We start from the raw sequence: 22053 nt of genomic DNA on the forward strand, positions 1-22053 counted from the left end.
AAAACGCATATTCCGAGATCAAGAAGACGGCACGCTGAATCACACAGCGATGCTTCTAAACACACCGACTTGTGCACCCCGTGAAGCACTTTCAAGCTAAATCGTGCTTCTTTGAAATGTGCAATTGAAATAATCTGTTCAGAATTTCTACTCCAATTCCAAATGTAAGTGATCACTGTTCAACAAAACAGTTTGAATTGAGGCTAACCAACTTACAATAATGACCTGACACTATCACTCTGTCAAAACCCTGCTCAACAAACCTGAGGGAACTCATACAAAGACTAGCCTGTGCTATTTCCTCTGTGCACTGTTGGTAGTGATGGGATCCTGCATCCTGAACCAGTGGAAAGTACTGAAAGCACCCCGGCAGTGCACAGTCAATGGAGACAAATTGATTCGTCACCCTACCCAAAAAGCCACTTCTGTTGCCCTCGACACCGTGGCAGACAGCGGCACATTGGCCCCTGCCCCCGTTTCCCATCATGCCCCAGAAGATTTAGCCCCCCCGGGGTCCATCGGTGGCTCACTGGCTCAGTGGCTCTGCAGTTCAGAGGTTTACACCACCCCCTGTTTGTTGTCGGGGTTTAGCCAGCAACCGATAACATTTTCCTTTGCTTCACAGCAGTTGGGAGGGCTTTCAGCGTCGACTGACCTGCAAACAGAGAGGCCTCTTTTAACTTGAGTTCCAAAAGCCACTCGCCGACAACACAGGACCTCGGAGACGGCAGCGTATAAGAAATGGGATAAACATGCACAGTGTATGTGGCGCGTATCTACTTTCGGCACATGTGGAAATCAAAGGCAAACGGAGGACGAAGCAGATGACTCATCGTGACACGTGTAGAAACAGGACAGACTGCCACGGCGAGACAGACAAGACACAAACAGTCCCACGCAGCGTTAGTGTCCCTTCAGCTATTCTCGCCAGGGCCAGCTGTTTGAGGCCTGTTGTGACGGCGACATTGCAACACAGTGCTGGTCTGACTGCCTGACTGTCTCCGATGGAACCGTGTTGGGTAATTCTCAAGGCTGGGCCAATGCCAATGCCTGAGAGCACTCTACTGCATTCGCAGTCACAGTTCATGGCTAGGCTAGTCCGGCTAACAAAACACACAGCTCTCCAGCTGTCTGAGTCTCTATAGAAACCTGAATCAATACGGGGACATTTTGAATGCGGAGAGGGAGTGACTGGCACTCACTGCAACCAAGTGCGACGCTACAGTCAACCTACTGATCGTGGCAATAGATGGCTATTGAGGCAACATGACAGTGTGCCACTGTCATGTTGGCTCAATAGCCATCTATTGCCACTTATTGAACTGCCATTACATAGAAACAGCGGCGATAACGTTTACACTGGTTTATTGTACACTGGTTTATTGCCAATAGGGCCCGTTGAAACATGTGGCGGTTGAAATTTGTCCCAGAAGAAAGTGGTGATTCGCCTGGCGCTGTAAGGTTCCTAAGCTTTCGGTTAAAATCCACCTGTATGCCTACTGTTTGAATCGTGCTGTCGTTCAGCCTTGGCTATTCAATGAAAAGTAGAATGGAACATATGACGTCAACAGAGGGAACATAATTGTCGTCAACAGAGGGAACATAAGCAATATGTTTAGTGTACTCGGCATGCTCCGAAAAGAGAGTTAATTACAATGTTTCCACCAGACAGGGCTTCACAGGTCAGAAAGAACAAATGTTAGCATGCCTCAGCGTTGTTAACCTGTCTGAAATGCTACAGTGGACCGGTACACTTCCCACTGGGCAAAAACTGGTTAAATGAACGTGGCTTCAAAGTAATTTGTCAATATATTGTGACGTGGAATCTACACGGAGGGGGGGGGGGTTAGGGTAAAATTTCAAACCACATGATAATGTCATCATGGTAATACATTTTCAACATACAGAAAATATGTTGGAATTTGTACCTGGGAAACAACGTCAGATCTTCAACGTAATATCCACTATTAGGGGAAAACAAACTATAGGCTGGGCAGCACCTCATACTGGATAGTTGATCTCGCTACAGCTATCCTTTCGGTCTCCCATCCAGGGTTTTAACCAAGCCCAGCCCTCCTTAGCTTTGATATTTGTCACTGACTATATGTGCTATGGTGAGAATGATCGTAGAGAAATCTCCACTATTAGATTCACTGCTGCTGTTGAAGGTCATTCCAAAGTGTAGTTTCAACAGAGAAAACGTAATGGAACCATAGTTTATCACTCATATATCAGCAATTATACTGTTTAGGCATATGTAGTGTTTGGGAAGTCAACAACGGCTATTGTTTAAATTCAACCCAGGATTCAAAAAAAAAAATAGACAATGCATATATGTCTAGGGTTTCAAGCTTTGGTTGATTTCAAATGGAATCTACAAGTTAATAACAAATATGTTGAATTCACATCTCCAGGTCAAGTTAAAAATCTAAGTTAAAGAATAGGATTGAATCAAATCAAACTGTATTTAAAGTGCATTTAAAGTTTGATGCGATTCGGTCCCATTCTTTAACTTCGACTTTTTTGGTTGAAATGGAGACGTGAATCCAACACACCAATTACTAATTTCCATACAAACTGGAATTAAAGCCAGACTAAATCAGTGGCACAGATGGAGCTATCCAAGCGGAAGATACATCTCCTTTAAAATGTTGATATTTGGTTTCGTTGTCAACCAAACTCAATTCAATATTACTTTTGTAAAACAGTCAAATAGCATGTGAAAGCTATCTTACAAACTAACGTAACAGTATTTATTCAACCTTAAAATGAGCAACACATCCATGGCCACATTTTGAGGTTACTGTAACAATAAAATGTCCTATTTAATCATAGGAAGCGTGCTTGTTCAGGGTCGCAGGTCTGTGGAAACCTTCACAATTGCTATAATAACCTGCGCAGAATCTCAAACGGCATTGATCACTCGCACCATGTACTTTAAAAGTAATCTCAACTGCAATCCAGGTCATTTGGTTGTGCTATTAGACGAAGCACAGTAATAGCGCATGAAGTTATTGTATAAAGAAACAAAATGTCTGACATTGTATTCCCTTTTGAACTGTATTATGCTTTTAACATGTTTGAAAGCGCCGTGATAACACATTTGGGAATTCAACAAACTTTTGGCTGTCTTTTTGAGTGGGTGAAAATAGGCTGGAATCTCATTGATCAACGAATCTTAACAAATACTACCCAATTCTCCACGTTGAAAAGACGTGGTGTGCCCAGTGGGCTGGGACATTTGTATTGCTTAAAACCTCAAGTAATAGATTATGGGACAATGTCTATCTGGATGGATGTCTTTGTCCTTATATTGTCTAAATACCATCTTTGTAAAGGTTTTCTTCCAGGGGTGAAGGAGAGGACCAAAATGCAGCGTAGCCAGTGCTCAACATGTTTAATTAAAGAACAAGTGAACACTACAAACAACTTACAAAATAACAAACGTGAAAACCGATACAGACCTATCTGGTGCAGAACACAAACACAGAGACAGGTAACAAACACCCACAAAACTCCCAACACAAAACAAGCCTCCTATATATGAGTCTCAGTCAGAGACAACGACTACCATCTGCCTCTGATTGAGAACCCACACTAGGCTGACATAGAAACAGACAAACTAGACACACAACATAGAATTCCCACCCAGCTCACGTCCTGACCAACTAAACACATACAAAACAAGAGAAAACAGGTCAGGAACGTGACAATCTTTGCTCCACTCACATATAGCTTCCGTTCTTGATCTACTTGTCTGTGACAACTCGTTAATGAAATAATGGCTAGGCAGTGGTGGAAAATGTACGCAATTGTCATACTTGAGTAAAAGTTAAGATACCTTCATAGAAAATGAGTCAAGTAAAAGTGAAAGTAACCCAGTAAAATCCTACTTGAGTAAAAGTCGAAAGTTATTTGGTTTTAAATATACTCAAGTATCAAAAGTAGATGTAATTGCTAAAATATACTTCAAAAGCAAAAGTAAAAGTATAAATTATTTCAAATTCCTTATATTAAGCAAACCAGATGGCACCATATTCTAGTTTTTAAAAATTTATCTACAGATAGCCAGGGGCACAGTCCAACACTCAGACATCATTTACAAACAAGTGTGTAAATTGGACCATTTTCCTGTCCTGCTATGCATTCAAAAAGTAACAAGTACTTTTGGGTGTCAGGGAAAATGTATGGAGTAAAAAGTACATTATTTTCTTTAGGAATGTAGTGAAGTAAAAGTAAAAGTTGTCAAAAATATAAATAGTAAAGTAAAGTACAAATACCCAAAACAACTACTTATAAATTATTTTTACACCACTGTGGCTAGGAGATATGCCTCTACAATGTTGTGGTCATCTAAGCACTCTTTGGAGTGGTCTGACGACTCCTGGTGGTCCCTGTCCCCAGTCCACCTGGTCGTGCTGCTGATCCAGTTCTGCCTGCGGCTATGAAACACTGACCTGTTTCACCGTGCTACCTTGTCTCTCTCGCGCTCTCGTCGCAAACCGGGAAGTTCCATGGCATAAATCCGCAAAAGAGGGGTCGGAACCCAGTGTAAATCTGTGACGCCTCACAACATGTCAAACAAATCAAATGCCTTGCTTAGGCGAAGCTCCAAAGGTCAATAGGAGCCAAAGTCAATAAAACAAAATGGATGACAAAAAAACATTTTAGAACGTTTGCAGTACGCTAGTTCTCAGCATTTCTCTGTTATTTCAAGATGAGCTAAAGCTGCAGCAAGAGGGGGGAAATGGATGTTGCGTATCATGTTGAGCCAGTCAGGTTGCAGCAGCCTGTTCTTTTACCCCTGGTCTGATAATTTCAAAATAAAAAAAGACTGCTGCAACCTGGCTCAACGAGATACGCAACATCCGGGACGAGCATTAGCTACTCTAGCACGGTGGTGGAAAATGGTGTTTCATAAAGAATGTATACATATTCTCCCCTGTTTTCTTCCGCCTTCTCACCATTAAATAGAGTTAAAGACATTCTGCGGTCCATTTGTATACTTTTTAGCCAGTAGTTCTGAAAGCAGCGCTCACGATCCAAAAGTGGTCTCTCCAAAAATCACATTTGTGCACCTCTCTCGCTCTCTGACGTGCCTCTTTGCTAGCTGTCACTCGAGTGGCTGAAGCTCATTGGTTGAACTCAAATTGCTCGGGGGCTGGATCACGTGGGGGAAAATGTGCAGAAAATGGCGCCGCCCAGCTTCCAGATAAACGGTCGCTTTAAAACTAGGGATTTCGTGGCTAATTGAGGTAAGACGGTAATTCTGCTCATAGATTATAAACGTATGAACTACACATTCACACATCCAGCCCAAACCGGGAGGTTTAAATAATAATTAGCAGTCACCAAAGTTCCGGAGCATGTCTTTAAGGATGAAAATGACACCTTTAAAGCCTAAATGAAGAACGTTTTATGTACAAACCGGTCCACGGGGGGATACGAATGTATGGCCGGCTGCATGCTTTCCCTTTGGACGGAAAAATGAAATGACTCAATATCGCCATCTGCCAGCCTTTGGGCTACATACACAACAACTCTCAAAATATGTCCTACCCGGAGGGAAAGCAGTGATGCACATGCCTGTAGAAGGGTCTACCGTTATTATTTGACCCTGCTGGTCATCTATGAACGTTTTAAGTCTTGAAGAACTATCTGGCTTTAACGGCCATGTACTCTTCTAATCTCCACCCGGCACAGCCAAAAGAGGACTGGCCACCCCTCGGAGCCTGGTTCCCCCTCTAGGTTTCTTCCTAGCTCCTTGCCTTTCTCGGGAGTTTTTCCTAGCCGCTGTGCTTCTGCATCTGCATCGCTTGCTCTTTGGGGTTTTAGACTGGCTTTCTGTATAGCACTTTGTGACAACAGCTGATGTAAAAAGGGCTTCATGAGATACATCATTTGAAGGTATTTTAGCATCTCGTGTGAGGCTGAGGCAGTCATGAGATACCCTGGGGGTGATAGATTCACTGCACGGGGGGGGGGGGGGGGGGAGTGTGCTTAGCCGACTCCACCCTCCCTAAACTAAGCTGTGTCGCTCGATGCTCCCGCTGATTACATTTGCTTTAGGGAAGCGGATAATTGCTGCTACTCTACTTCCCCGTTTCTAAAAATAAAATGTCCCGTGTTCACCTCAGCGTTCACATGGGTAGCACCACAGCCGCAAAGGAAAAAGGGGGGGGTATGGTGCACAGGGGGATAGAAGTGAGGAGAGGGGGAAGAGAGAAGGGGAGTACGGTAGCACTGGGGACAGAAGGGAATAGAAGAGGGGGAATAAAGAAGGGGGGAATGGGAAGAGAGGAGGAGGACGGTGGGATGGGATATTGGGAGTGAGGGATGAAAGAGTAGAGATGAAGGGATACATTTAGTCTAGGTGTTCAAGAGGAGGAGAGGAGAGGCTCTCCAACATCCTTCCTGTATAAGCCGGCTTCCCACCCACACTCCCAAAGGTGAACCCGCAACTCGCAGACCAGCATTTGACATAAATAATGCATGGTAGAGCCAACGTTGTACCATTATAAAAATGACACGATACCCTCCACATGGAATGAAATGTATACGTGTGAGTGACAACGTTCCTGTATCAGTTTAAATTTACCCCCCACTTTCTTGCTTATGACAAATAGCGTAGGCAAACATGATGAAATTCTGTGGCTTTTTTAAATCCAGATTCCATGGTGTCGAGATAAAGCAAACTTGAAAAAGTCAAAAAGTGAGGCATCGTCCTTCCCTACCTCTCCCTGGGGTTAGTCCTATGTCCCCTCACCCAGTGTGTTTTATACACTGCCAAACAAATAGCGGACTACTAACCCTTATGTGGCTGGCTACTTAATTGACTAATACATTTTTTCGGGCCAAACATTTTGCTGGGGGGCATGCCCCCGCACCCCCCCCTAGCAGGTAATTGTTTTCCATTACGCTGGCTACTTCAGGTTTTCAGGAACACACTGTTCACCCAAACAGGCGGTTGCCACTGGTTACATCAAGCTGGCTACGAGACCAACCACTCCAAAGGCGAATCAAAAATCAGACCAATCAAAACGCTTTACGCTAGAGTACTGAACCAAAACGACCCGTCGGGTCTTTTAGTATTTAAAGATGAGAACGAGTGGTGGGGGGCAAAGGGACGTCACTCTACATTAGGTGTAACCCTTGATTAATTCTTCCAGACTGACATTTATGCTGGTTAATGAAAATTCATTGTTTCTTGAAGGGGGTCAGTGTCATTATGGTTAGAGAACCTAAGCTTTTCTTGGCCATTTCAGAACTTTCCACCCTCTTGTAATCTTGCAAAAGTTTATTCAAATTGTTATTTCTAAGTTTACTTTGAAAAATGTCAATATAAATGTAATTGTACTGACTGAGGTTGATTTGTATGCATTGACTGACGCCATTGTAAAAACACACATTTCACCGTTTCTATTGATCCCCTCCTAAATAAAAAATGTATTATGATTCACGTCTCCTTGTGTGAACTGAAGACTGAAAACAGACTGGTAGTGTCTGTGTGAGAGAAAGAAAAGCCAGAGAGACAAAGTCTTTATGCAGATCAGAAAGTGTTCCCGGGGGCGACATGGTGTAGTAGCGTGAAGTTGCCCCTAGACGCTGATCTTCAGTCAGTTTAGCATTTCCCCCACTAATGGTTAAGGTTAGGATTGTGGGAGGGGAAGCTGATCCTAAATGTGTATAGCTCACTTAAAACACCTGCCCGGACACGATCGAGAGATCCTTATGGGCTTTATAACACTGTCTCTCTCAACGTTGTGTTGTTGCGCCACACATATTGCAACGATAAATATGATACACACAGACTCTGGGCTTGCGAGTAACTTACTCATGGACAAACAAAACCCTTTCACGCCGGAGCATTTTTAGGACAAACAACTACTAATTACAAACCATTATGAGATATGGGGAAAAAACGTCATCCGACTTGGGAGAATTGTCCCGGTTTCAGAATTACTATTTGGGATAAACAGAGATGTTCGGGACTGCCGGTGTAATCAAGGGACAAACGTTCACCCCGTGCCCCATTAAAAATCCACTAATGAGCAGAGAAGCGCAAACAGAAACTACAACAACAAAAGCCTATTAGGGTCTCCTGGCAGCGTCTTTAAAAATTAGGCAGATCGGAGTTGCCTGCTAATCACTGGAACCATGGTAAAGAAGCCAGAGTATTAGAAAGCTGTATTGTGCCGCTTGGCAGTTCACAGTTGCAGTGTGACGCATGTAAAACGTCCCTACTGCATTTATTATTCATGGCACAATGAAATATGCTCTTTGGGAAACTCGTTGACTATTCATCTCTCCTGAAAGTGAGGCTGACATGTCAGTGGCAAACTCTTGGAAACTGATGTAAGTTGCTCGAGTATGATGTCAGTTCTCTTGACACATGCTCTTTACAAAAGACACTATTAGCTTTTGAAAAGCATAAACACAATCCATTTCCCCAACCCCCCCGGGTTCCCAGGGTGACTTACCTCTCGACAGAAGGTGGTGATGTTCTCCCAGAGTTCCTTGGCTTCGCCCTCGTCGTTGCGCCGCCGTGCCTCCACGTGCATGCTCTCCCTCCTCTTCAGTGGCTTGGCCACCTTGCGCAGAGTCAGGTACTGCTGGGCCGTGTGGCATGCCGCGCAGTTCTTAGACTTGACGTCGTTGAGCAGCGTGCACGCCGGACAGCCCCACTGCTTCTCCTGCAGTAGCGTGCACGAGGAAGAGGAGGACGAGGACGATGAGGAAGAGGAGGAGGTGTTGGTGGCCGAGGGCGAGGGGTAGACCCGGGCTTGTTTTCGGGCCTTGTGTCCAGAAGACGATGAGGAGGAGGCTGAGGAGCAGGAGCAGGGGCCGGGGAGACCGCATTGCGGGCAGCAGCGAGAACTAGGCTCCTGGAAGCCATGCAGCTTGGAGGAACCGCAGGCCGAGCACTTGGCCACCCCCGTGGGGTTGCGGAGGGTACATTTGGAGCAGGCCCAGGTGCTGAAGTCCGGACTGGAGGGGCTAGCCGGAGTAAAGCGCACCGTCTCGCAGCCCACCAGGTCGATGAGGTCGGCACCGGCCCGCGACGAGCGACATGCCTCACACTTGGACGAGCCGCTCAGGTTGGGCAAGGAGCATCCTGGGCACTTCCAAGTGGGGGCCGATGTAACGGGGGCGTGGGAGGTGTGATGGGGGTGGGGGCCGTCCTCCTCCTCCAGGATGCTGAGGCGCTTGCTGGGGAAGGAAGGCTCCTGAGGCTGGGCTTGCTTAGGCTTGGCAGGGCGGAGGGGAGGGCAGGGCGGAGGGGGCACGTAGGCCGCGGAGGGCGAAGTGGGGCTGGGGGCGTTGGGGTTAGGGTTGGGTGGCCGCCCTGGCGGGGGCACCTCTCTCCTGCTGCGGGGCACTGGGTTGTTCTGGAGAGAAGAGAAGGGAGTGAAAGGGGAGGAGAGTGGCGTAGGGGGCAAGTTGGTGTCGGGGGGCTCCTGGGGTTCGCAGGGAGCAGCTGCGGGGGGCGAGTCGTCTGTCAAGTCAATGAGGAGTGGAGGGGCGGAGGCCCCTGCTACGTGGACGGGAAACCCTAGCACGGGCGTGCGAACCTCGGGCACCACCAGCGCCTCGGGTGGGATCTTGGGCAGCGACAGTTTCCTTGGTCCCCCGCAGGCCGAACACGACAATGCAACAGGAGTATTATGAAGCGTGCATCGTGGGCACGCCCAGCCTGAGTGGTGGTGCTGCTGCCCCTCGGGTCCACCCAGACCGCTCAGGCCCCCCACCTCCCCGTTGCTCTCCGACCTCCTCAGCGCCTCCTCCTTGGCCGGCTGCTGCCCGCGGGGCTCCAGGAGAACCATGGGAGTCATGACTGGCGCCGAAGGCTGCAGTGGCGGGGGCAGGAAGCCGTTGGTGGTGGCGGCCATGGTTGTGGTCGGCGTGGGGGTGCCCAACGAGGGTCCGAAGCCACAGACGGTGCAGGCGCCGGAGCCCTGGGGGTTGTTGAGGGTGCAGCGGGGGCAGGCCCAGCGTTGCTGCTCCTCGGTGCTGCTCAGCCTCAGGATCTGGTTGAGGTCGGGTTTCTGGCGCGGCGCCTCGCAGATGGAGCAGCGCGGCGCCACCCCCGCATTCAGGAAGGTGCAGCGGCCGCACGACCACTCGCTGCCTTGCACTGCAGCCGCCATGGAGCCCGGGGACTGAGAGTGGCTGTATGAAAGAAAGACAGAAAGAGAAAGAAGAGGACGAGTGGGAGATGGGGAGCAGAAGTTAAAAGGGAAGTTTGGGATAAGTGGGGGGGGGGGGGGGGTAGTGAGGAGAGAAGATGGAAAGAGAGAGGGGGGGGGGGGGAGAGATTAGCCAGTGCAGTGGAATCAAAATCTCCCTCTTCGGGGAATTGAGGGCAGTAAATCCATGCACAATGCCTCTGTGATGAGAGGAGCCAGCCAGACAGCCAGGCAAACAGCCAGCCAGTCAGACAGACGAAGCTGCTGCTGGTACTACTACGGGAGAATACTGAGTGAATCCTCTCACAAACATACTCAGAACCATCCACCTGACTGACACTTATTGGAATGAAAAAACGCCGGGACCTTCTGATCTAGCACCTCCTATCATCCTCTCTCTGGTCAATGTTAATGGAGAGGACAGGAGCGGAGGGCCAAATAGAGCGAGAGTTAGAATCAAAGCAAAAAATGATTTTAAAATGTGCACTGGCTTCTGTGTTAGCGTTTACGATCGGGGTTTTGGGCCTTCTGATGTGAAGACGAACTTCTGATCCAGGTTGATCCTCTTGGATCAAGATCCCTGTTGCCTAAATTGTTTTGTGCATAAAAAAAAAGCACCCCTTGTGTGCACTTCTGGTAATACAGTATACCCCGGTATGGTACAGAAAGGGTATGATGTCTGAAAATCTGGATACCACCCAAACCTAACTAGAATAACTAGTATGTGTTCAAACTAGGATAGCATGTCCTAACTAGAATCATGTAGATGTGTTCATACAGCCCGTCCCCTAGGGGACTAGCACTGTTGGCCACCTCTAGACTGTGCCCAGGCTGATGGAGGGACTGGGGGGCCCCTGGGGACACTCGACATGGGGTGCCGTTCGAGCGGGGCCCATAAATGCCACTGTCACTCAAAGCGCTCATGTGTGAACACTGCAACAGGGAGAGAAATGGACGAAGTGCTAAGAGCTAATGCCACTATCACCACGCTAGACTGCCCCGGCTGCCCCATTGGCTAGCATATCATCAGCTGACCCAGTGGTTCTCGAACCTCTCCTCGGGGACTCCCAGCCGTTCCATGCATTTGATCTATTCCAGAGCAGGTAAACCTGATATTTAAATGTGTCAACTAATCATTAAGGCTTTGGCTAGTTGAATCAGGTGAGCTAGTTCAAAGCAACAACTCAATTGTGAAATGTCTGGGAGTCCCCGAGGAGAGGTTTGAGAACCACTGATCTGACCGACTCCGGCGCTCGCTGGCCCAAGAACATCTATTACTATTAATAATACAGCATTTAGTGTTGCACGGTATACTGGTACCATGGGAATATCACAGTACCGAAACGTCACAATACTTATGATACCAACATTTTAGAATACTGTACCTTCGTACCGTTTTATATGATACTACCATATTTTTCAGCCCTACCAATCTAAAGAAACTGCTGGCTCCTGTTATAAAATGTTTATAAAGTCAGTTTTGTTTAAACATTTTGTTGAATTTAAGCAAAAGCAAAAGTCTCTTGTATGCGCAGGTCCAATAACATCTACTTGACTTTCATGCACATATCAGGTGTGGCAGCTGTAATCAGCCAGCCGCATCCACTACCAGCACTCAACAAACCTGCTTCTCTCCGCATCCCGTACTAGCCCTTATTCACCTGCTTCTCTATGCAACCCCTACTAGCCCTCACTCACCTGCTTCTCTATGCATCCCTCCTAGCCCTCACTCACTCACCTGCTTCTCTCCACATCCCCTACTAGCCCTCACTCACTCACCTGCTTCTCTCCACATCCCCTACTAGCCCTCACTCACTCACCTGCTTCTCTATGCATCCCCTACTAGCCCTCGCTTCCCTGCTTCTCTATGCATCCCCTACTAGCCCTCACTCCCCTGCTTCACAATGCACCCCCTACTAGCCCTCAATCCCTTGCTTCTCTATGCATCCCCTACTAGCCCTCACTCGCCTGCTTCTCTATGCATTCTCTAATAGCCCTCACTACCTGCTTCTCTCCGTGTCCCCTACTAGCCCTCACTCACTCACATGCTTCGCCCCGCAACCCCTACTAGCCCTCACTCACTCACTCGCTTCCCTATGCATCTCCTACTAGCCCTCACTCACCTGCTTCTCTATGCATCCCCTACTAGCCCTCACTCACCTGCTTCTCTATAGATCCCCTACTAGCCCTCAATCCCCTGCTTCTCTATGCATCCCTTACTAGCCCTCACTCCCCTGCTTCTCTATGCATTCCCTACTAGCCCTCACTCACCTGCTTCTCTATGCATCCCCTACTAGCCCTCACTCCACTGCTTCTCTATTCATCCCCTACTAGCCCTCACTCCCCTGCTTCTCTATGCACTCCCTACTAGCCCTCACTCCCCTGCTTCTCTATGCATCCCCTACTAACCCTCACTCACCTGCTTCTCTATGCATCCCCTACTAGCCCTCACTCCACTGCCTCTCTATTCACCCCCTACTAGCCCTCACTCCCCTGCTTCTCTATGCACTCCCTACTAGCCCTCACTCCCCTGCTTCTCTATGCATTCCCTACTAGCCCTCACTCACCTGCTTCTCTAATGCATTCTCTAATAGCCTACTAGCTTCTCTATTCATCCCCTACTAGCCCTCACTCAACTGCTTCTCTATGCATCCCCTACTAGCCCTCACTCACCTCCTTCTCTCCTACTAGCCCTCACTCACCTGCTTCTCTTTGCATCCCCTACTAGCCCTCACTCCCCTGCTTCTCTATGCATTCCCTAATAGGCCTCACTCACCTGCTTCTCTATGCATCTCCTACTAGCCGTCACTTACCTGTTTCTCTCCGCATCCCCTACTAGCCCTCACTCACCTGCTTCTCTCCGCATCCCCTACTAGCCCTCACTCACCTGCTTCTCTATGCATCCCCTACTAGCCCTCACTCCCCTGCTTCTCTATGCATTCCCTAATAGCCCTCACTCCCCTGCTTCTCTATGCATCCCCTACTAGCCCTCACTCACCTGCTTCTCTATGCATCCCCTACTAGCCCTCACTCCCCTGCTTCTCTATGCATTCCCTACTATCCCTCACTCACTCACCTGCTTCTCTCGGCATCCCCCACTAGCCCTCACTCGCTCACCTGCTTCTCTCCGCATCCCCTACTAGCCCTCACTCACCGACTTCTCTCCGTCCGCTCCTCACGTGCATCTTTTCCTCCGTCAGTTAAAAAAAATAGATAATTTTGCAGTAATGGCGAGCGAGGCTGTAGACCCAGACGAGTCTTCTGTTGTTATATTTGTACATGTGTTACACTGGAGCTGCGCGCAAAGCGAGCAATGTTGATATATGCTATAATTTCATCGCCTGTTGTAACCAAGGGCACTGACCAGTTTGTGTAGACTTTGCAAGTTCACTGTCGTGCAGCCTCTAAGTGCTAGAGAGCTTTACAGCAAAGGAAACAGCTTGTCTCTACCCTTAACGGTTAAAAAACAAAATCACCCATATTACCTGAGATGCCTTTTTCCCCCACTCTATCGGGATTCACACGCATTTTATATAATTTCACAAACCAAGTCCTGGCCCGTTTTAAACTAATCCCAGGCTGCTAATTATTAGTTTGATAAACAACTTTTTACAAATATGAGCAAATCAGCCATTCTATGCAGTGTGAAGTTAAATTCAATGTGCTGTATTGAGTAGAAGTGTGAATTTCAGTGACAGGTTTTTAGAGAACGTTTAGAAAACAGGAACAAGTGTCTGGGCGAAGGGGCGAACGGGATGCTAAGCCACAGTTTTTTTTTAATGTTCACCGTTAAATCGCGATACTACTCGGTATCATGATACTTGGCCTGGTACGTATCGTTTGTAAAATGTTGGTATCGTGACAACACTACAGCGTTATACATTTTCAATGCACGGTCCAGTGGTGTTATACAGTAGGAAAATACATCTATCTCGCCCTTTGTCTGTGTAAAAGTGTAGTAGAATTGACTGGAGGCTACATACTTTCGCATTTCCAATGAATTGGAGCCTATGGCGGTACAGAAATAACAGCGTATGTCCGATTCGGTTCTTTGTGATGATCATTGTAAAATGCACATGAAGCAGAACTGACTGTAGGCTACATATCCTTAGAGGTGTGTATCGCCCCTTTTAAGACGATTCTGTGCACTCCTTTGAAAAGCATTGCGAGTCTATATTCCTTGTACTGTGTGTTTTATGCAATAGGGGAATATGAAAAACATTCTCTCTCAGATTGACAGCCATTGGACTGGCCCGGGTAGATCCCAATGCTGCACTAGAGCTCCACTGAAACACCATGTATCCTGGCCAGCTTATTGCCCTTAGTTCAACTCCATTAAACCCTTTCAGGCAGGAACACAGCTAAAAACCCAAGAGGTCCTTTTAGAGACCGCGCTCTCTCTCGCTCTACTCCTGTTCTCGCCATGGGTCCCAGAGGTTAGAGAAGGGTCATTTGAAGCTGGGGAGGACGTGGGAGAGGGTGACAAGAGGGTGGAGTGCAAATGCTGCTGTCGTGCTGTGTGTGTGTCCGCTAGTAGCCTGGGGCAGCGTGATGGGGAGGAAGTCACATCGCTTTGTGTCAGACGCCATTAGTGATCAGCTCTCACTGCCCCGGCCAGCACTCTACTCACCAACAGGGAATGGACTTAGTTACTATCCGGGAAGTATTTATTTTTGTAACCTTTATTTAATGGAAAGTTAACCCTCCAACACAGAGAGAAGTTAGGAAAACTCTGGCCTTGGAGCAGAGTAAAAGAGAGCCTGATTAAGTCATCTTAACCCTAAGGACACTAACTGACAGGAAGAAAGTACCTGAAGGCCATTGTGCAAACATTCATCTTTCCAATTAAAAAAAAAAATAATGTAGGGGTAGACATTACTAAAACACTAAAGAGGATAAGAGGTTTGGGGAATAGGCCCTTCTCTAAAAGCTCTAGGGTAACTCAGATTGGAGTCCAACTCATCTAACCAAAATAGTTCTGGGTGAAGGCCACTTTTCACCTAAAACAATGACAGCAGAAACTGGATTCATGCTAATCTGTCCTCACATTAGAGGTGTTCACTGGTCCAAAAAGACTACAGGTTAATCGAGGTCATTTGTAAAGTGAATATGCATAGATATTAAACAGCGAGTAGCAGCAGTGTAAAAACAAGGGGGCGGGGTTAGGTGTCCATTTGATTAATTGTTCAGCAGTCTTTTGGCTTGGGGGTAGAAGGAGCCTTTTGGTGCTAGACTTGGCGCTCCGGTACCGCTTGCCATGCGGTAGCAGAGAGAACAGTTTATGACTTGGGTGACTGGAGTCTTTGACAATTTTCTGGGCCTTCCTCTGACACCACCTCGTATACAGGATGTCACTACCCTTTGTAGCGCCTTATGGTCAGATGCCGAACAGTTGCCATACCAAGCAACTGGTCAGGATGCTCTCGATGGTGCAGCTGTAGAACTTTTTGAGGATCTGGGGACCCATGCCAAATCTTTTCAGTCTCTTGAGGGGAAAAAGATGTTGTTGTGCCCTCTTCATGACTGTCTTGGTGTGTTTGGACCATGATAGTTTGTTCGTAATGTGGACACCAAGGAACTTGAAACTCTCAACCCGCTCCACTTCAGTGCCGTCGGTGAGAATGGGTGCCTGTTTCAGCCATACTCGTTGCTGACAGGTGTATAAAATAAAGCACACAGCCATGCAATCTCCATAGACAAACAGTTATCAGTAAGTTGGTCTTACTGAAGAGCTCAGTGACTTTCAACGTGACCGTCATAGGATGCCTAACAAGTTAGTAGGTCAAATTTCTGCCATGCTAAAGCTTCCCCGGTCAACTGTAAGTGCTGTTATTGTAAAGTGGAAATGTTAAGGAGCAAAGTGGTAGTCCACACAAGCTCACAGTATGGGACAGCCAAGTACTGAAGCACGTAGCATGTAAAAATAGTCTGTCCTTGGATGCAATACTCACTATCAAGTTCCAAACTGCCTCTGGAAGGAACGTCAGCCTAAGATCAGCATGCGCAATGCCAAGCGTTGACTGGAGTGGTGTAAAGCTTGCCACCATTGGACTCTGGAGCGGTGGAAACGCGCTCTCTTGAGTGATGAATCACGCTTCACCATCTGGCAGTCCAACGGACAGATCTGGGAATGGTGGATGAACGCTGTCTGCCCCAATGCATAGTGCCAACTGTAAAGTTTGGTGGAGGAGGAATAACGGTCTGGGGCTGTTTTTCCAAGCCCCTTAGTTCCAGTGAAGGGATACAATGACATTCTAGATGATTCTGTGCTTCCAAATGTGTGGCAACAGTTTGGGGAAGGCCATTCCTCTTTCAGCATGACAATGCCCCCATGAACAAAGCGAGGTCCATACAGAAACCCAGCAAACACCTTTGGGATGAATTGGAACGCGGACTACGAGCCAGGCCTAATCGCCCAACATCAGTGGCCGACCTCACTAATGCTCTTGTGGCTGAATGGAAGTCCTTGCAGCAATGTTCCAGCATCTAATGGAAAGCCTTCACAGAAGAGTGGAGCCTGTAATAGCAGATAAGGGGGGGACCAACTCATATTAATGCCCTGGAATTTGGAATGAGATGTTTGACGAGCATTTTACATGACTTTTGGTCATGTAGTGTATATGTACAGTGCCGTCAGAAAGTATTCAGACCGCTTGACTTTTTCGACATTTTGTTAGGTTACAGACTTATTCTAAAGTGTGTTAAATAGTTTTTTTCCCGCCTCATAAATCTACACACATGACAAAGCACAAACAGGTTTTTAGAAATGTTTGCTAATTTATAAATAAAACTGAAATATAACATTTACCTAAGTATTCAGACCCTTTACTCAGTACTTTGTTGAAGCACCTTTTGCAGCGATTACAGCCTGGAGTCTTCTTGGGTATGACGCTACAAGCTTGGCACTCCTGTATTTGGCAGTTTTTCCCACTCTTCTCAGTAGATCCTCTCAAGCTTAGTCAGGATGAATGGGGAGCGTCGCTGCACAGCTATTTTCAGGTCTCTCCAGAGACGTTTGATCGGGTTCAAGTTCGGGCTCTGGCTGGGGTACTCAAGGACATTCAGCGACTTGTCCTGAAGCCACTCCTGCATTGTCTTGGCTGTGTGCTTAGGGTCATTACCCTTTTGGAAGGTGAACCTTCGCACCAGTCGGAGATCCTGAGCACTCTGGAGCAGGTTTTCATGAAGGATCTCTCTGTACTTTGCTCCGTTCATCTTTGCCTCGACACTGACTAGTCGACTAGTCCCTGTCTCTGAACAACATCCCCACAGCACGATTATGCCATCACCATGCTTCACCATAGGGATGGTGCCAGGTTTCCTCCAGACGTCACGCTTGGCATTCAGGCCAAAGAGATCAATCTTGGTTTCATCAGACCAGACAATCTTGTTTTTCATGGTCTGACAGTCTTTAGGTACCCTTTGGCAAACTCCATGTGCCCTTTAGTGAGGAGTGGCTTCCATCTGGCCACTCTACCATAAAGACCTGTTGGTGGAGTTCTGCAGAGATGGTTGTCCTTCTGGAAGGTTCTCCAATCTCCAAAAAGGAACTCTGGAGCTCTGTGAGAGTGACCATTGGATTCATGGTCACCTCCCTGACCAAGGCCCTTCTCCCCCGATTGCTCAGTTTGTCCGGGTGGCCAGCTCTAGGAAGAGTCTTGGTGGTTCCAAACTTCTTCCTTTTAAGAATGATGGAGGCCACTGTGTTCTTGGGGACTTTCAATGCTGCAGAATTGTTTTGGTACCCTTCCCCAGATCTGTGACTCGACACAATCCTGTGTCTTGGAGCTCTATGCACAATTCCTTCGACCTCATGGCTTGGTTTTTGCTCTGACATGCACTGTCAACTGTGGGACTTTATATAGACAGGTGTGTGCCTTTCCAAATCATGTCCAATCAATTTAATTTACCACAGGTGGACTCCAATAAAGTTGTAGATACATATACCACCATTCAAAAGTTTGGGGTCACTTAGAAATGTCCTTGTTTTTGAAAGAAAATAAAAAAAAATGTCCATTAAAATAACATCAAATTGATAGGAAATACAGTGTAGACATTGTTAATGTTGTAAATGACTATAGTAGCTGGAAACAGCTGATTTTTTATGAAATATCTACATAGGCGTACAGAGGCCCATTATCAGCAACCATCACTCCTGTGTTCCAATGGCACGTTGTGTTAGCTAATCCAAGGTTATAATTTTAAAAGGCTAACTGATCATTAGAAAATCCTTTTCCAATTATGTTAGCACAGCTGAAAACTGTTGTTCTGATTAAAGAAGCAATAAAGCTGGCCTTCTTTAGACTAGTTGAGTATCTGGAACATCAGCATTTGTGGGTTCGAATACAGGCTCAAAATGGCCAGAAATAAAGAACTTTCTTCTGAAACGCGTCAGTCTATTCTTGTTCTGAGAAATGAAGGCTATTCCATGCGAGAAATTGCCAAGAAACTGAAGATCTAGTACAACGCTGTGTACTACTCCCTTCACAGAACAGTGCAAACTGGCTCTAACCAGAATAGCAAGAGGAGTGGGAGGCCCTGGTGCACAACTGAGCAGGAGGACAAGTACATTAGTGTGTCTAGTTTGACAAACAGATGCCTCACAAGTCCTAAACTGGCAGCTTCATTAAATAGTACCCGCAAAACACCGGAGCAACTCCGGGATGTTGGCCTTCTAGGCAGAGTTGCAAAGAAAAAGCCATATCTCAGACTGGCCAATAAAAATAAAAGATTAAGATGGGCAAAAGAACACAGACACTGGACAGAGGAACTCTGCCTAGAAGGCCAGCATCCCGGAGTCGTCTCTTCACTGTTGACGTTGAGACTGGTGTTTTGCGGGTACTATTTAATGAAGCTGCCAGTTGAGGACTTGTGAGGCGTCAGATGGTGAATAGATTGACCTCCACATGTGTAGTTCCCGCCGTGAAGCATGGAGGACGAGGTGTGATGGTGTGGGGGTGCTTTGTTGGTGACACGGTCAGTGATTTATTTAGAATGCAAGGCAAACTTAACTAGCATGGATACTACAGCATTCTGCAGTGATAAGCCATCCCATCTGGTTAGCGCTTAGTGGGACTATCATTTGTTTTTCAACAGGACAATGACCCAAAACGCACCTCCAGGCTGTGTAAGGGCTATTCGACTAGGAGAGTGATGTAGTGCTGCATCAAATTACGTGGCCTCCACAATCACCCGACCTCAACCCAATTGAGATGGTTTGGGATGAATTGAACCACAGAGTAAAGTAAAAGCAGCCAACAAGTATTCAGCATATGTGGGAACTAGAGGTCGACCGATTAATCGGAATGGCCGTTTTCATGTTTCATAACAAATGGTTAATCTGCATTTTTGGACACCGATCATGGCCGATTACATTGCACTCCACGAGGAGACCGCGTAGCAGGCTGACTACCTATTATGCGAGTGCAGCAAGGAGCCAATGAAAGGTGCTATCTAGCATTAAACGTATCTTATAAAAAAACAATCAATCTTAACATAATCACTAGTTAACTACACATGGCTGATGATATTACTAGTTTATCTAGCTTGTCCTGCGTTGCATATAATCGATGCGGTGCCTGTTAATTTATCATTGAATCACAGCCTATTTCGCCAAACGGGTGATTTAACAAGCGCATTCGCGAAAAAAGCACTGTCGTTGCACCAATGTGTACCTAACCATAAACATCAACGCCTTTCTTAAAATCAATACACAAGTATATATTTTTAAACCTGCATATTTAGTTAATATTGCCTGCTAACATGAATTTCTTTTAACTAGGGAAATTGTGTCACTTCTCTTACGTTCTGTGCAACAGAGTCAGGGTATATGCAGCAGTTTGGGCCGCCTAGCTCGTTGCGAACTGTGTGACGACTATTTCCTCCTAACAAAGACAGCCAACTTCGCAAAACGGGGAATGATTTAACAAAAGCGCATTTGCGAAAAAAGCACAATCGTTGTACGAACGTACATAACCATAAACATCAATGCCTTTCTTAAAATCAATACACAGAAGTATATATTTTTAAACCTGCATATTTAGTTAAAATAAATTAATGTTAGCAAGCAATATTAAACTAGGGAAATTGTGTCACTTCTCTTGCGTTCATTGCACGCAGAGTCAGGGTATATGCAACAGTTTGGGCCGCTTGGCTCGTTGCGAACTAATTTGCCAGAATTTTATGTAATTATGACATAACATTGAAGGTTGTGCAATGTAACAGCAATATTTAGACTTACGGATGCCACCCGTTAGATAAAATACGGAACGGTTCCGTATTTCACTGAAAGAATAAACGTTTTGTTTTCGAAATGATAGTTTCCGGATTTGACCATATTAATGACCTAATGCTCGTATTTTTGTGTGTTATTATATTATAATTAAGTCTATGATTTGATAGAGCAGTCTGACTGAGCGGTGGTAGGCAGCAGCAGGCTCGTAAGCATTCATTCAAACACTTTACTGCGTTTGCCAGCAGCTCTTCGCAATGCTTGAAGCATTGCGCTGTTTATGACTTCAATCCCCGAGAAAAGGCTGGCAATCTATTAGAACATCCAATAGTCAAAGGTATATGAAATACAAATGGTATAGAGAGAAACAGTCCTACAATAACTACAACCTAAAACTTCCTACCTGGGAATATTGAAGACTCATGTTAAAAGGAACCACCAGCTTTCATATGTTCTCATGTTCTGAGCAAGGAACTTAAACGTTACATGGCACATATTGCACTTTTACTTTCTTCTCCAACAATTTGTTTTTGCATTATTTAAACCAAATTGAACGTGTTTCATTATTTATTTGAGACTAAATACATTTTATTGATGTATTATATTAAGTTAAAATAAAAGTGTTCATTGTTCATTCAGTATTGTTGTAATTGTCATTATTACATATATATATATATATATATATATGTAACACTTCTTTGGTTACTACATGATTCCATATATGTTATTTCATAGTGTTGATGGTCTTCATTATTATTCTACAGTGTAGAAAATAGTAAAAATAAAGAAAAACCCTTGAATGAGTAGGTGTGTCCAAACTTTTGACTGGTACTGCATATATTACACTGAGTGTACAAAACACTAGGACCACCTGCTCTTTCCATGACTGACTGACCAGGTGAAAACTATGATCCCTTATTGATGTCACCTGTTAACTCCACCTCAAATCAGTGTAGATGAAGGGGAAGAGACAGGTTAAATAAGTATTTTTCAGTCTTGAGACAATTGAGACATGGATTGTCCACGTGTGCCATTCAGAGGGTGAATGGGCAAGATAAATTGTAACTGTCTTTGAACGGGGTATGGCAGCAGGTGCCAGGCGCACCGGTTTGAGTGTGTCAAGAACTGCAACGCTGCTGGGTTTTTCATGCTATCATGTATCAAGAATGGTCCACCACCCAAAGGACATCCAGCTAACTTGACAACTGTCGGAAGCATCGGAGTCGACACGGGCCAGCATCCCTGTGGAACGCTGTCGACACCTTGTAGTCCGTGCCCCGACGAATTGAGGCTGTTCTGAGGGCAAAAGTGGGTGCAACTCAATATTAGCGGACCGCGGTACACCATTTGAGTATGGCTTCTACATGGCTAAGTGGAGGAGCCCCATACTAGGGAGTGAGAGCATGTTCACACACACACACACACACACACACACACACACACACACACACACACACACACACACACACACACACACACACACACACACACACACACACACACACACACACACACACACACACACACACACACACACGCACACACAGGCACACACACACAGGCACACACACACAGGCACACACACTTGCTCTTCACAGCCCTGTATGCTTCCACTTGGAGGGGAGGAACTGAGGA

The 22053-nt window shown here is 46.2% G+C and overlaps 1 protein-coding gene across 2 annotated transcripts in view; it reads right to left on the reverse strand.

Annotated features, from left to right (window-relative positions):
- The window catches only part of capn15 (calpain 15), a 72291-nt gene that overhangs the window by 19898 nt on the left and 30340 nt on the right, over window positions 1-22053 (reverse strand). For both annotated transcript variants that reach the window (XM_071392231.1, XM_071392230.1), the window contains exon 2: window positions 8481-10170. In XM_071392231.1, coding sequence (XP_071248332.1) covers window positions 8481-10148 — 1668 coding nt within the window. In that variant the 5' untranslated portion in view covers window positions 10149-10170. The remainder of the gene's footprint in view (window positions 1-8480; window positions 10171-22053) is intronic.

The sequence above is a fragment of the Salvelinus alpinus genome, chromosome 3 (genome assembly GCF_045679555.1).
Source record: "Salvelinus alpinus chromosome 3, SLU_Salpinus.1, whole genome shotgun sequence".
Lineage (NCBI taxonomy): Eukaryota > Metazoa > Chordata > Actinopteri > Salmoniformes > Salmonidae > Salvelinus > Salvelinus alpinus.